Genomic DNA, 14,993 nt, shown 5'->3' on the forward strand with positions numbered 1-14,993 from the left:
GGGAGTGAGTGAGCGAGTGGCTGTGTGGTGCTTAGTTGCCGGCTGGGGGTGAACCTCTCATCAGCACATGTTTTGATTACTCAAATAAACATCTCTCTAACGCAAACGTTAGGGGTTTTTTTAAATTGTGTTAGCCAAACCATTATATTAAGAAGTATTAATTTCTGAAGATAAAACTACAACACTATATTTAGCAGTTTTGGGTCAAATCCCACTTTCTTCACATACGCAGGTAACACCACTGATTTTACTCATGTACGTTAAGAAGGGTAGAGCTGGCCCTTTCTGATGTATGTTGGTTATATTTTTAGGACTTGGGAGCAGCTGTATATTAGGTATTTTATTCACACATCAAAAGATTTTTGGTGTATTTATTTGTAAAATATTAATTAAAAGTACAAAAAAAGATGTTTTGTGAAATAGAATTCACACACACACACCCTCCCCAGGAATTGTGGTAACTCCTCTAATTTTTCAGGCCACTTATTCCACTACTCTTGGGGAACTAATGATGCCTCTGTGTTTGTATTTTTTATGTATTTATCTATATATAAATGTAAGCAACTTCATTCTAATTACAGTGATTCTTCTAAAACTTTTATTCTTTGAGAGTGTCTCAAAAGTTGAATTTTATTTGGGATTTTCCATCTCCAGGTGTCCCAGACATGAATATTTGTCTAAGATAAAGATTAAAAATTTTTGCCTTTTTTGTTGCTTTGCAGTTATTACAGGGTATAAAGTGTGGCTAGTAATGAAAAAGGCGGTCGTTCAATTTTATTTCAGGATTATCTGATGTTTATTTAAAAAACAATTTTACTTTTTCACTTAAAAGAAAGTCTAAGACTGATTTTTTCTTACCATGTTTTTTATGAAGAAGGTAAAATAACTGACTTGCACTTTTTTTTTCTTTTTTTTGGTTGCCAGCTCACCATGCCTTCTCCTATGCCTGAGTATCTTAACGTTCACTATATCTGCGAGTCTGCCTCCAGGTTGCTTTTCTTGTCCATGCACTGGGCACGTTCCATTCCATCTTTCCAAGCCTTAGGGTAAGTGTTCAGTTACGCTATTCACTTATGTTGTGAGTATGCACTTTTTAATTTTTTATTTTCACTGTCTTCTTCAGGGACATTTTAAAATATAAATCTGCTTATTAAAACTGTTTTATAGATCTTTATCATGAAGGTAAATTTTCTGAATCAAAACTACTCCCAATTTCAGTCCGATTCCGGTACTTTGGTTGGGTTTTGAAGGAAAAAGGAGGAGTAGATTGATAGCAATCAAATGCCTGCACACTGCTAATTCTTTAATAAATTTTTAGTAAATAGGACTTCCTATCATTTTTTAATAGCTACATCCCGAACTAAGATGCTTATCAGGCAGTCACCAAATAGAAGCTCCTCTCTGGATGCCCAAATACTGTTATCTTTATCTACTGTTATCTACTGAATTAGTAGTAATAATTTTACCTTTAATAATGTATATGAAGAAAATGGTTAGCTAGATTCAGCAAGCATTCAGGATGAAGTTGTTTAATTTCAGGGGATTTTCCAAAAACAAATGGTTGCTGTAACCAGAAAGTAATTCTTATTATTCTTTTTACAGTTTGTATAACATCCTGCTTTTCCAGCAGAATTCAGTGTATCACTTAAAATTCTTAAGCTAAATGTAGTAGTACATTGCCGATCATCATGAGAAAACATCTCAAAACAGCGTGGGGAAAAGTGATTTGTGTTATTTTCAGAAGTAATTTTATGAAGATCTATCAAACAAATAAAAATACGGTATCGGCTCTGACACAAATGGAGTATAAACCATGTTTGTCTGTTCTCATCTACAGTGTTTTTCTTCAATTCAATATCAAAATAGTGTATGACCGAGGCAGCAAAGAGAATTCCTTTTTAAAGTGAGGGATTGTCCCCTTTTCCAGGAAGGCTGTCAAAAGCAGGATGATCTGTGATTACCATTTGTGTTTACTCAGATGTTTAAGCCAAATGATTCTACATTGTTTAAGGAAAGATACTATATTGTCTGTAATTGAAGCCTGTGTTTTGGAGAAGGAAAAAGTAAAATTCTATAAAGTTAAACAATAGCAAGGGTAAAAAATCAGGTAAATATGATGTTTTAATTTAGTAGATATCGTTGCCCTGCAGAATTTCAAAATACGTAGCAAATTAACATAGTACATATATCATTATACATTTTTAAAAGGTTTTTGTAACAAAGAGACACTGCAAATTACTGTTATAACAACAAATGGGAATTGCTTTTTAAAAATAAGATGTTGTACAGAAGACCTGTCTCTCCGAAAAGATTTAACAAGAAATGCTTATAGCAAATATGCATTTTTTTGAATATGTTACTTCCCAATATATTTTTCTGTTTGAATAAAAAAATGGAGGAGTAGGTTGTCTTAATAGTGTTAATATTCACCCGTGTTAGCTTTTACAGTCCCAGTCAAGATCATGGGCAACAGTATATTTAAAGACCATTTAACATAAATACACAGTTTTCCTTTCGAAGAGCTTAAAATACTAACTTTTTTCAAGTGGAGATTTATTTGAAATTAATGCAGCTTTTTGAGTTTGAGCACATTATGTACTATAATTTTGACTTTTAGAAGGGTAACTCATTTCACTTTTAAAATGCAGAGAAATTCATGGTACTAGTAATAGAGAGGAGTTGACGAGCCAAAACAAAACTATGGTAATGGTTTTGCAAGGAAGATAGATAATTGTATCCAGGTGGTTCCCTCCTCAGGCAATGTTGTCCTTAGTCTCAGCAAGATAGTTGGCTTTGGTGTACTGATTTAGTTAATGATACCACGTTATTGCTTAGTTCATCTTCCTGCACGAGGATCTTTGTAGGTAAGAGAAATTCCTACTGAAATGTTCATCAGGCTGGTTACAGCCTCTTAGTTTTTTGAGGCTGCTTAAGTTTGATCACCTGGTTCTGGTCTAAGTTAGATCAGCCATAAAGTTGCTCTAGATGATACATTTATCTACGCACATACCAGCTGAGTAGCCAGTACACCCTATTTTCACTGTTCCTCAGCATAGTCCCTTTGACAGGAGATGAATGAGGATGTGACAAGTATGTGTGGAAGCTGCGTGTACAGTATCATGTCTACCATAACAAGAACTGGATCATAGTAAAAAATACTGCCCTAGGTAAGCTCTCTGTAATCCAGTACAGGACAAGTCTACATTAATCTGTCATTTGGCATATTAGTATTGCAGTAAATCATCAGAAATGTTCTTGAAGATTACATCAACGTTCTTGCAAAAATCCGTTCCACTGTATTTTTGTAGTTGAAATCCTAGCTTTAATATGCTTTTCTTCTTTGATAGGTCTTGTGCTTCTTTTAAATTTCCATTATTTATATTTACTGGCTAAAACTGTGAAACATGGTACCTGAATTTGACTCCTCACTGGTAGGATTTCCTTTTTAAGGTACTGAGCTCTTGTTAAGCTCTACGAGTTAGAGATGCTTGGCAATACTGAAAGTTAAGTTACTAATATGGAAGTGCCTGAATATGGATTGATATACCTAATTTTAAGCTTCAGCATTTGAAAAAAAAATATTGACTACACATGAAACTTAATTTAAGGACTAATTCTTACAGCAAAGAAACCCTCATGACTTTTATTTATACTTTGAAGTCTGTATTTCAAACCTTATTCCAAACATGAAGGGGATAGCAGTCAGCAAGCTCAGGAACTTGATCTCACATGTTCCATTTCACATGTATTTTTAATTAAGAAATTATACCAACCTGCCAGATTACAAGTAAAAAAAAAAAAAAAAGGCCTTTGAGTCTGTTCTATATCCACAATACAGGAACAATGCAAACTTTTTTGGTCCATGCATGTAAATGTTATTAAAAAATTAGTGTAAATCCTAAGAAAACTAGCATGATGGAATATGCCCAGACAGTTGTCGTTTCCTGTAATTTCAGCTTGCTTTTGTGATAGAAATCTATCTCCTTTTAGATCATTAAAACAAAAACTGCTTCTTTACAAAAGTCACTCTAAACCAGGTATTTTAATCGTAGCATGCAAATAAAAATATTTTTGATGCAGGGCTTCATTTTGGTACTGGTTGCAATGTTGAATTAGATTAATGTTTTATGAATTGTTCCTCAAATTAAAAAAACTGTGAATTCAAATAGCTGTTTTTATTAAGTGAAATTATTGTATTTTTTAATAGACAGGATAACAGCATATCATTAGTAAAAGCCTGCTGGAACGAACTTTTTACGCTTGGTCTTGCACAATGTTCACAAGTTATGAATGTGGCAACTATATTAACTGCATTTGTTAATCACCTTCATGGCAGTTTACAGCAAGGTAAGGTGTATACTGTGCACATTGCGAGACTTGGGGAATTACGCCATGTTTTTTAAGTTTTGAACTGCACAGAAGCTTTTTACTTATCCTTCAGTTGTTAATGAAAATTTACTTTTCGTAGAGTTTTGTGGTTCGTATTGAAACAAAATAATACTAGAAAATACAGTTCACAAGATGGAATTTTTTAGCAATTTTGCAAAAGTCAGCTATGCTAATACTTACCCTCAAATTAAGAAAACATAAAGTAAAATTACCTGTCTATCTAATATATGTTAGCATTTACTGGGGTTGTTTTTATTGTGTGTCTATGTGATGTCTAATAGTGTTCTGCTGTTCTGTTAATATATGTCAGCTCAAATTAGGAATATTTCAGGCAGCATCAACGTTAAGAACACAAGTGTACTGTGAATATGATTCCTCTGTATCAAGGGTATAAAGTAAAGAATGACCCACCTGTCCTTGCTGTTCATAGCTGTGAAACAAAGCAGCCAAATGCCAACTTGATAATATACTTCCTTTACATAACTTGGCTTGTTGACTTCTGTATACTAGTTTTAGATTACATGCAAGTCTTCAACAGATCTTCATAAGTATACTTTGTTCCTTATTAATCCTACGTCCTGCATCTTTTGCATATTTTTCATTCAAATGACAAGTGATCTTGTAAGTGTAAGTGATCTTTCCCCTTCCTTGATCGTTTCAAGCTCTAGTCTGCCTCTGATTATTGGAAGCTTTAGTGGCAGAAAGAGACCTAACTGTACAACGTAAGAAAGAAAAAAAAAAAAAAAAAAGAAAAAAAAAGATCGTTGTAGTCCATAATTGTTTGTGTCAAGATTATTCAGACCTGGTATGTGAGTTTATAGGTGGTATAGATTTCCTACTGTTTGAATCTAATAGAAATCATTATTTTTAAAAATCCAGTGTGACCACATTTTTTGCATGTGTGTTGACTTGGGGGTTTTATATTTCATGTGCGTGTTGACTTAGATAAGCTGCCAACAGACAGAGGAAAATTAGTAATGGAGCATATCTTCAAATTGCAAGAGTTCTGTAACAGCATGGTTAAGCTTTGCCTAGATGGATATGAATATGCATATTTGAAAGCGATCGTCCTCTTCAGTCCTGGTATGTAATTATTCCAAATGTAAAACTTTAATCTATGCTATTTTTTGCCATATAACTTCTGCCTGTTTCATTATATGCAGTTACTGTCACCTGTGGAATAACTGCCTATGTTGTTGAGGAATCTGGGAAGGTGTGTAATGACGACTGTAGGAAGAGGAGGGTTAATCTTTTAATCTAAATAGTTGAATGCTGCTTTGAAGACTTAAGTTTTACTCTTGCCTCTGCCATTGATTTTTTTTATTATTTTTATTTATTGCTTTTAATTCTGTACCTCCTTTCTGAGGTACTTTTTCTGAGGACCAGCAGTTTAATTTTCAGAAGTGTTGCTCTTGCACATCCAGCTGAGATGGATTGAAGTTGTGTTTTTAATGTATGAAAGACTATCTACTCTGGGCATCAATTCTCACATGCAAAATTACAGAAACATATCACCTCACTTCACATGGGTATTTTGAAAATAAGTATTACATATAGCATTTCTGGTGAATGAACACTACAAACATTCTCTTATATTATTTTTTCTGTCTTCTGTCTTCTGAACAGTATTTGCCTAATGTACTCCAAGTAACATTAATGGACATACATTAGACAATGACGATAAGATAAAATAATTATTATTTTTTCTTTCTGGGAGATTAGTCTACAATAGTCTACAATATGGAGGAAGGGTCCTCTGATTATAACAGATAGTGACTGAGTAGTTAGATCATGTAGCACATATGCCTGAACTGTAGAAAATTACAAAATTAATTTTCTTTATTTGAAAATTGTAGAATTAACTTTTCACTAAAGGCATTCTGATATTATATCAGTATACTGCAGGTCTTAGATTCATCATTCATAATTTAGGGATTTAATAGAAAACCAAAACCAAATCTTTTGATAAAAGAAAAATGTATAAACCTCAAGTACTTTCTGTATCTCCAGGAATTTTTCACTGTCACATTTAGAAAGTAGATCTTCAGTCACTCCATTCTGCATGAGAAAGTTCTAAAAGCATCAGCAGCTTCCTTGATCCTCGTTGCTTGCCTTTTTTAGATGCTGATGTCCCATAGAAAAGATCAGAGCAAATTTTAAAAAGCTGTCTGAATCTCAGTGACCTGCCCCCCATCAGTAGTGTAGGATATGGAGGAGAACTGGGTATTTGGTTCTTGTCAGTTCTGTAGATTTATTAGATCTGAGAAGAACTTTCTTTTTCCATGCAGTTGCAGTTCACCTTTTCACAGAAAAATTAGTTCAGGTGAGAAAATCTTTTGGAACTTGGACACTTCCAAAATGTAAATTTTAAGCAGGTTTTCTAATACATATCTATCTATAAAAGAATTGTGAGGTTCTTACTTTGCAGTTTCCCTCATATTTACATGATCTTTTCTATATGTAGTATCTACAAGGAGTACCCACATCTCCCACTAAAAGTGGCAGCCAGAAAAATTAGTTCAGGTGAGAAAATCTTTTGGAACTTGGACACTTCCAAAATGTAAATTTTAAGCAGGTTTTCTAATACATATCTATCTATAAAAGAATTGTGAGGTTCTTACTTTGCAGTTTCCCTCATATTTACATGATCTTTTCTATATGTAGTATCTACAAGGAGTACCCACATCTCCCACTAAAAGTGGCAGCATCAGCATTAATGGAAGACTTCTGAGATTAAAGACGTTCTTGCAAATAAGAGCAGTATAAGCAGTGTCAGAACCTTCCAGGAAAGATGATAAATTCCCAGAGGATATTCCAGTGATATTCTTCCATTGTGGATCACTAAGGAAAATCAGATCCTGAGTGTTTCACTATAGAACATAATCCTGCTGTCAGTCCTCATGACTAGGAGAATCTTGCATGGTTTTATGTGTTTGCTTCTACAGTCCACTGAAGCACAGGAACCATTTCAGTTTTCTGATAAGCGGTACCCACCATGAGTTTAATTGCAATATTAAGAGTGCTTGAAACTGTTTGAAATTTTTCTTTTCTGCTGTGGACTGAAGAGTTGCCTGGACTTTTCACCGTTATTTCAGAAGAGGCAGAGACTTTCTTTAAGTGGGGGGTGTTTGCTTGTTTAATTTTAGTAGATAATGCTTGCAGGAGACGTAATTCTCCTTTAGGTGTTCCTTACCCCAAAATAGTCCTTTTATGGCATTCCCATACTCATAACTGGTACAGGTTGCTCCAGGAAAGAAACAAAATGATGGAAGAATACCTCAAGCTATTTTTCTAGCACAATGTCTACTAGGATTTATGACAGAATCTGTTTGCCTGTCTGAAGAAATCAGTCCTGCTAGACACCAGAAAATACTTCTCTAGGAACCTTACACTTGCAAAGCAATATTTACTTATTTGTTCAGTCTGATGTTAATTTGTCTCCTTCTGATTAGATTTGACAACACAAAAGGTAGAAAGAAAAATATCTTGGGAAAAGACTATATCCAGTCACATGATTGAGATGGATTGTCTTTAGCTCACATGCTTTCAGGATCAAATTTCTAATGATGTGTAGCTGCTTTAATGACAATGTGTTGTCAATATTCTTGATCCTATGAGCCGTGTAACAAAATCTTCATATACCTGAAAGTCATGTTCAGTACCTTGAACAGAAGGGATGTTCTGGCAATGATTCACAGGCCAGAAATTACAATTTCAGGGATTTTACTGCTCTGCTACAGGATGGGACTGGGCTGCACATGCAGCAGAGCCCTAAGGTAAGAAAATCTGCTTTAGTAGGCCCTGTTGATCTGCTGTCTTCCATAGCTGGAGACTTGAAGACTACTGAAAATCTTCGGTGCCAAGCCAGCTATTTGACTGTCACAAGACAGCCTTGGGCAAAGAGATGAGTGTAAAGGGAGCGCCTAGAAGACTTTGCATCTTTATAAATGGCTACTAATGTACTAGCAGTGGTCTTCAAACTACTGTTTTCGGAAGTTGACTTCTAGCTGTGTTTCTGACATTGTTCTGAAAGCAGCATCATATTGCATGCCAACGACAACTCTTCAAAACGTATTGCTTCTTTACAAACTTGTTAACCTCTTGTGCTCTGCATACATTTGAACTCATGCTTTCAGAATGAATTATTATATAGGACAAAATACTCCTCTGTGAAATGATGTGTTCAGGGGAGTCCAGTGTATCACATAACTGCTAAATTGCTCTGAAGGCTTTTGTATCTGCAGAGCTAGACCAAAAACTCCTATTTTATTGACAGAAGGCCATATATTTGGAGAGGAAGAGTGACTGTTAGAAATAATCTTTTATCTGACATAATTTGGCAGCTCATTTATGATCCCATTTCTGAAAAATAACATCTACATGATTTGTCATGCTACTATGACAGTAAAATATTTACATTAAGATAAACGGATAATAAAAATTACAGACCATATGAAGTGTTCAGAATTACCGGATAATTTCCAAATGTGACTTGGCAGTTAGGTTAAATCCTTTAATTTTAGCAAGATTTAGATCTCAAGTGTTTAAATCACTGCTAAAAATTATGCTTAGCACGTTTGAAAATTTTGCACCAAACAGTTGAAAAAGAATGATCTACTACATATCTTCTACAGTTTTTAGGAAACAAATGGTTCATAGCCTTTTACTCTGCTTTTTCCACTGATCTTAATTTTATCCTTCACTTCCCACCCAAATGCTGTTTGTGCATACAATATTCCAATAAATGTCAGTGTATTGAAACAGTGCTGTTATATTGCTACACAGAGAACAGAGCTGTATCATCAAGATTGATGTAAACATTGCAAGCACTGCATTTATTTGAACTCTTCAAAATGTCTGGTTGTATTTATAAAAAACCAAGTAAAACATAAACATAGAGGAAAAGAAACATAAGGAGGTAAAGCGGCGTCCTCCACTAAAACTGTGATGATAATGATTTTAGTGTGCTTACAATTAGATAATCTGCATAGATTTTAGTGCATCTTATATAGAACAGGTATAACAAAGTAGAGTGTTTTTTTCAGATCACCCAGGTCTAGAAAATGTGGTACAGATTGAGAAATTTCAAGAAAAGGCTTACATGGAGTTCCAAGACTATGTAACAAAAGCATATCCGGATGATACTTACAGGTCTGTAAACTTACATGCTTACTTGATTGATTCTCTTTTCAGAGCGTTGGTGATACTGATTTGTACAGTATTTCTTGTAATAAATACGTACATTTTCTTCTTACCTCCTTAAAGGTAAGAAATTACCTTTAGAGCACTTCAAATGCACGTACTCATACAATGAGTATTATTTATTTACTCATTCATTATTAATTTCCAAAATGAAATATTGGAAATAAAATAAATATTTTTAATGTTTTCATTTTGAATGGCACCTACTTGGAATATTTCCTCATTTAGTCTAAGCCCAAACATTATACAGTCCATGTAATTGACAGGCATATTCACATTTTTTGTACTGTTGAAGACATGACTGAACATAAATTTAATGCTCTACTGATTTAAATATTTAAGCCTTTCATGAACTAGATATAGTGAATTTTGACCAGTATTGTCCCTTGTTAATTTTTTCTCTTCTCTTACTGATAACATAATTGTGAATAACACCAAAATCTGTGACCACAAGTAACACATTTTACCAAACTTCTTTTCCAGACTGTCTAGACTTCTTCTCCGATTGCCTGCTCTTAGGCTGATGAGTGCTGCCATCACTGAAGAGCTATTCTTTGCCGGACTAATTGGAAATGTTCAGATTGATAGCATCATCCCATATATTCTGCGAATGGAGACAGCGGACTACAACTCTCAGATAATTGGTCATGCCGTATAAAAGTAGCAGTCAAGGATTCTTAACCATGGCAGTCATGGTGATGTAAATGCATACCCTGTCTCCAAGAGATGGCAATAAGCCTTCCCATGCACCTTTCCAAAGAAGGCTAATATTCCTCCTTTCCAGTACACTTGGGAAATGTGGTGGAGTGTATTAAGGAATATAGGATCGCTTCCTATTTTTCATCTGATCTTCAAGGACTTGTAAATTAACTTGATATCTGAAGAAAGTCAAGAATTGTCCATCCTATTTTTGTAGATAGATGAACTTGGAATATTTGTCTATGAAGTTCAGGCTTGTGAAGAAACTGAAGAAGCTTTGACTGAACTAAGGTATCTCAACTTAGTTTGATGTTTTAGACAAATAAATTAACTTTCCTCTCTGAGTTGTGTTTTCAGTGTTTTGCTACTAGTTCTTTCTCTCTGATCGAATGGTCAAACATTCTGAAAAGGCCAGTGTTTCCATGGAAACAAGACCATTATAACCAAATTTAGTTTTTCCTGTTGTTTTGAAGAGAGATTTGTTTCTTGTTGAATGAAACACTGGACACCATTACAAGTGCAGGGAAAGCAGAGGAAGTTCACATTTTAAAATATTCTGATGATATGTTGATGCCATTGATCAAAAGTGAAGCAGCAAAAGATCCGTACTGACTGTTTCATGGATGCCAAGGAATACTGTGTTGTAATATTGCGTCTTGGTAGACATCAGCTGTTTTATACTATGAAAAACTAACAGAGAAGTGTATAGTGCAGGTATTCAAAGACAGCATCTTCCCGTTTTTTCTGGTCTCAGAAATTAAAGCTTTTTCACACTACCCCTCCCTCTTTCATACTCACTGCACAATGATGGAGGCATTCTAGATGCCTCTTAACTTGTGTTCATGTCTTTATTTTTTTATTATTGTTAGCCTTTGGCTATGTAGTTCTCTTTTCCAACCAGTCTCGTATGATTATTTTTTAAATTTGAGTTCGTCAAATCCAGTGCCCCTCCCTATGGGAGCATGGTCTCTGCTGCTTTTCCTTTCCTTGTTAGAAATCGGTCTAGATACTTCATATAGTTGCCTGAATCATACTCCGTAGCTCCATCTAAGGATGGGTTTAAATGTTTTTCTATCTTGAGGCATGTGCCTCACTGACAGGTAACACTGACATATGGTTGCTTCTTGCTTCCTTTTGCAACAGGAAGTTATACATCCCTAGCACACTTAATACCTGTTGCTTAAAATGAGAGAAGTATCCTAGTAAAAGTGGTGGTCTACCTCTGACACTAGCATTTAGGATTATCTAAATCTTGGATCAAGGCCGAGTTCTATTTATCATGAACCTTCTCTTTCTCTGGAAGAGCCTCACCCAATCAAGCAACACATGGTTGCACCAGAAATTGCTTAGCCAAAAGATCAGCTTAAATGGGGGCCTTTGCCCACTCTGCACTAGCAGCTCCAAGGCCACCCTAACACCAAGAAACGACTAGATGAGGCTTGGGTGAGTTCTGTAGTTTTTCTCAGCACCCGAAGATCTCAACCAGCCAAAAAGAATCAGGAGAACTGCCTCTGACACTGAATTTCTATGTTCTTTTCAATTGCACTAACTGAGCTGCTTGGATCTTCCTCCACCCAAGCTCTGTCATCTGAGGCTGTACTACAGGATCCGCCATATCCAATACCACAGACCAAAGCACTCAGTGCTGAGGACGCCTGATGGGATGGAACAATCCCCCCTGCTCTGCCTTGGCACTTACTGACTTGCTGGAGGACAGCCTTCAGTGTTGGAGCTGGCCATAGCAGCTGAGCTCTTCCCACATTCCACCTTTTGAAGGGTGCAGGATTCAAGCTGTTCATCTGTGTTCCCTGGAGAGCAGTATAAGGACTACTTCTCTGCATCTTAGGAGGTATTATGGAAATATGAAAGACAGTTGCTGCCAATATGCTGTGCTTATTCTCTCCCCAGGGGTTAGAGGCCCATCTTGCTATCTGTAGGACCAAGTTGCAGGTGGGAGGTACATCATTCTTCAATTCAGCTCTCCTTAGAAATTCTGACCCTGCTTTCTAGCCCTGTGCTATCCCTAACCCACTTCTGGCCCTAACAGGCATGAGAGATTTACAGTCCTCTGTGTTAAACCTTTTAAGGAAGCTGAAAGCACGTTATTCCTGAATATTTTGGAGATGGTTTCCCAGGCATTCCAATACTCTTGGAAGATTTTTACTCCAATATTCTCCAGATTCATGTAACCCAGATAATAGTAAGATGGAAATAAAAGCTTATTTTCCTTCTAAATGCAGTACATTGTGCAAATCTCTCTCACATCCTTGCAAAAATCTTTTACTCCATAGCTTGAGCCTCAGGTGTGATATGCAGTTCTTTGCTTACAACTGGCCAAAAGATTCAGCTGATGCAGCCTCTCTCATGGTACTGTCCAGCTTCAGAAACAGCTGAGAAAATACCAGTATTTCTACAGACGTAAATCTTTAGCGATTGAATCCCTCAGCTCATTCATCTTTATCATAGAACAGCCCAGGTTTGACGGGACCTTGAAAGATCATCCAGTCCAACCTTTTGTGGGAAGGGGAGCCTAGATTAGATTATCCAATCTATCCCTGTCCAATTGCATCTTGAAAACCTCCAGTGATGGGGACTCCACCACATACCTGGGGAGGTTGTTGCAGTGATTGATTGTTCTCAGCGTAAAAAATTTCTTTCTTATATTGAGATATCCAAGGCTTTTCAAAGATTATAGACATTGGCCTTGCACCAATGTCAGCCACTTCTCTTAATACCCTAGGGTGGATTTCCTCTGGGTCCATGGATTTATGTTGGTTGAGCCCTTGCAAAAGGCTGCAGACCAGCCCTTTCTCCACTACTGGTGGGTCGACATATGCGTTGTCCTAGGTACTTGGTCCTGTGCTCTGCAGTCCAGCTATGCTGGTAAAGACAGAGGCAAAGAAGATATTGAGAACCTCTGCCTTGTCAGCATTATTAGTGAGTAGTTTCCCTGCCCTGTTAGGCAATGGGTCTATGTCTTCCCTGTGCTTTTTTGCCTTTTTTTTTTTTTTTGCTTTTTTGTCAGAGCGCTGTTTTGGAGGAGATGGCCTCAGAAACTTACTTTCTCTGGATTTCTGTTCTTGCTTCCTCTTTGTGCCCTAGTCTGTTTGAATACAAGTTAGCCTACTTCAGTAGCATGTGGACTGCCATTACCACTGACTGCTGGGTCAAGATTACTTTCTTAGGATGTGTTAACTCAAAAGCGCAAGAACCTTGGTCATGTTTCACATCAGGTTGTTTAAATTCAGGTATTTGAAACATGTCCTTGCTGTTCTTTTTGATGCTCATCACCTCTGCTGGGCAGCAGAAGATCCAAATCCCGATGGCTGACTTTTTCCCCTCCCACACCTTTTACTGTTCTTTTCCTGGCAAATCCCTTGAACTTCATTTCTGGGGATTTCTGCCAGATCACCGAATCAGGAAATTCACCCATCCATGTTTTTCTTTTTAAATCCTGTCTGGTCTGAGATTTCCCTTCATATGTTGAGTAGCAAGAGAATAGTGTCTTCTTATTTGCATGGGACAGAGACTTTCAGATTATCTTTCATCTAATTCTCCTGACCAGCTGAGAAATCAAACAGGATAACCATCTCCAAACTAGGTAACGGACTGTATTACCTCTCTTGAACAGTATGGTTGAGTCACCATCAGTAATCAGGATATACTCTAATAGTTCTCAGATGACATTTGAGGCTTTGGTCAATAATATCTCTGTTTCATATCTTTGCAAACTGGACAACTAGTTCAAGAAATCTTCAACCAAAGAATCAAGAAGTCTCTGCCAGCCACCTTTTTCTGAGAATACTGGGACACTTAATTATCTGTGGTGTGGCCATCTATATGGATATGCACGTAAAGAAAAGTTGCTTATCTCAAAGAGATTCTAGCTACTTGTGTGTTGTCCATATATGTAATAACCATACACCCTTCTCCCTTGCGATGTGCGGCTGACAGAATATTATAACTCCATGCTTGCTGTCAAGTCAAGTACAAGGGAGAGAGGTGAGTACACACCCACAGTATTGTGAGGGCCAAAAAAAACCCATTTTATGATCTTGGATACCTCTGATGTTTGGACCTCTCTCTATAGAGCAAATGTGCATACACACAACACATTGCAAAGAGCTCTGGCTACTGGTAAGTAACCTTTTTTCCCCCAGAGTTTTCTTACATTTTTTTCGTAACAATAAATTTTCATTTTAAGTTCAGTATTGATTTAAAGCTAGGGTGCAGCTGGTCTATGCTGCCTGCCAAGTAATCTCTCTTGTCTTCATGATGATCTAGAAGCTGGATCCCATACTGCAGGTTGTTGCTTCAGTGTTACTCACTTTGCTCATCAAGATTTTCCATTAATCATTTAAAAATCATTTCATTAATCATTCCTATACTATAAATTCATGCTTTTGATACGCAGTGAGGCATAACTGGGTTTTGTCAGGAATGGGAGCTTTAAAACAGGTAAATTAATACAAGGATGAACATGGTTTTTCCTTATTTCTGGATGTTAACCATTGCACTCATCTGAGAATAATGCAACAGCTCATGGAAAAGCTAAATAGTGATGTTCTGGTTTTGTTGTTTTGTTTTTTTAAGATAACTGCTGCTCAGTTAAATGGAGCGTATTAAGTTACCTTCAACTCAGGCCTTTAGTGTTTCTAACAGCTATTTTTTTATGATGCCATGATCTCACGTTACCACCTGTG

General features: G+C 36.4%; 1 protein-coding gene across 3 annotated transcripts in view; it reads left to right on the top strand.

Annotated features, from left to right (window-relative positions):
- The window catches only part of NR2C1 (nuclear receptor subfamily 2, group C, member 1), a 39,365-nt gene extending 28,732 nt beyond the window's left edge, over positions 1-10,633 (top strand). For 2 of the 3 annotated variants that reach the window (XM_009583095.1, XM_009583096.1), the window contains 5 exons: positions 925-1,046; positions 4,208-4,347; positions 5,335-5,472; positions 9,435-9,540; positions 10,075-10,631. In XM_009583095.1, coding sequence (XP_009581390.1) covers positions 925-1,046; positions 4,208-4,347; positions 5,335-5,472; positions 9,435-9,540; positions 10,075-10,249 — 681 coding nt within the window. In that variant the 3' untranslated portion in view covers positions 10,250-10,631. Of the gene's footprint in view, positions 1-924; positions 1,047-4,207; positions 4,348-5,334; positions 5,473-9,434; positions 9,541-10,074 lie in introns of all 3 variants that reach the window. The other variant, XM_009583097.1, reaches the window with a different exon arrangement.
- The last annotated feature ends 4,360 nt before the right edge of the window (positions 10,634-14,993 follow it).

This window comes from Fulmarus glacialis, unplaced genomic scaffold, assembly GCF_000690835.1.
Source record: "Fulmarus glacialis isolate BGI_N327 unplaced genomic scaffold, ASM69083v1 scaffold578, whole genome shotgun sequence".
Lineage (NCBI taxonomy): Eukaryota > Metazoa > Chordata > Aves > Procellariiformes > Procellariidae > Fulmarus > Fulmarus glacialis.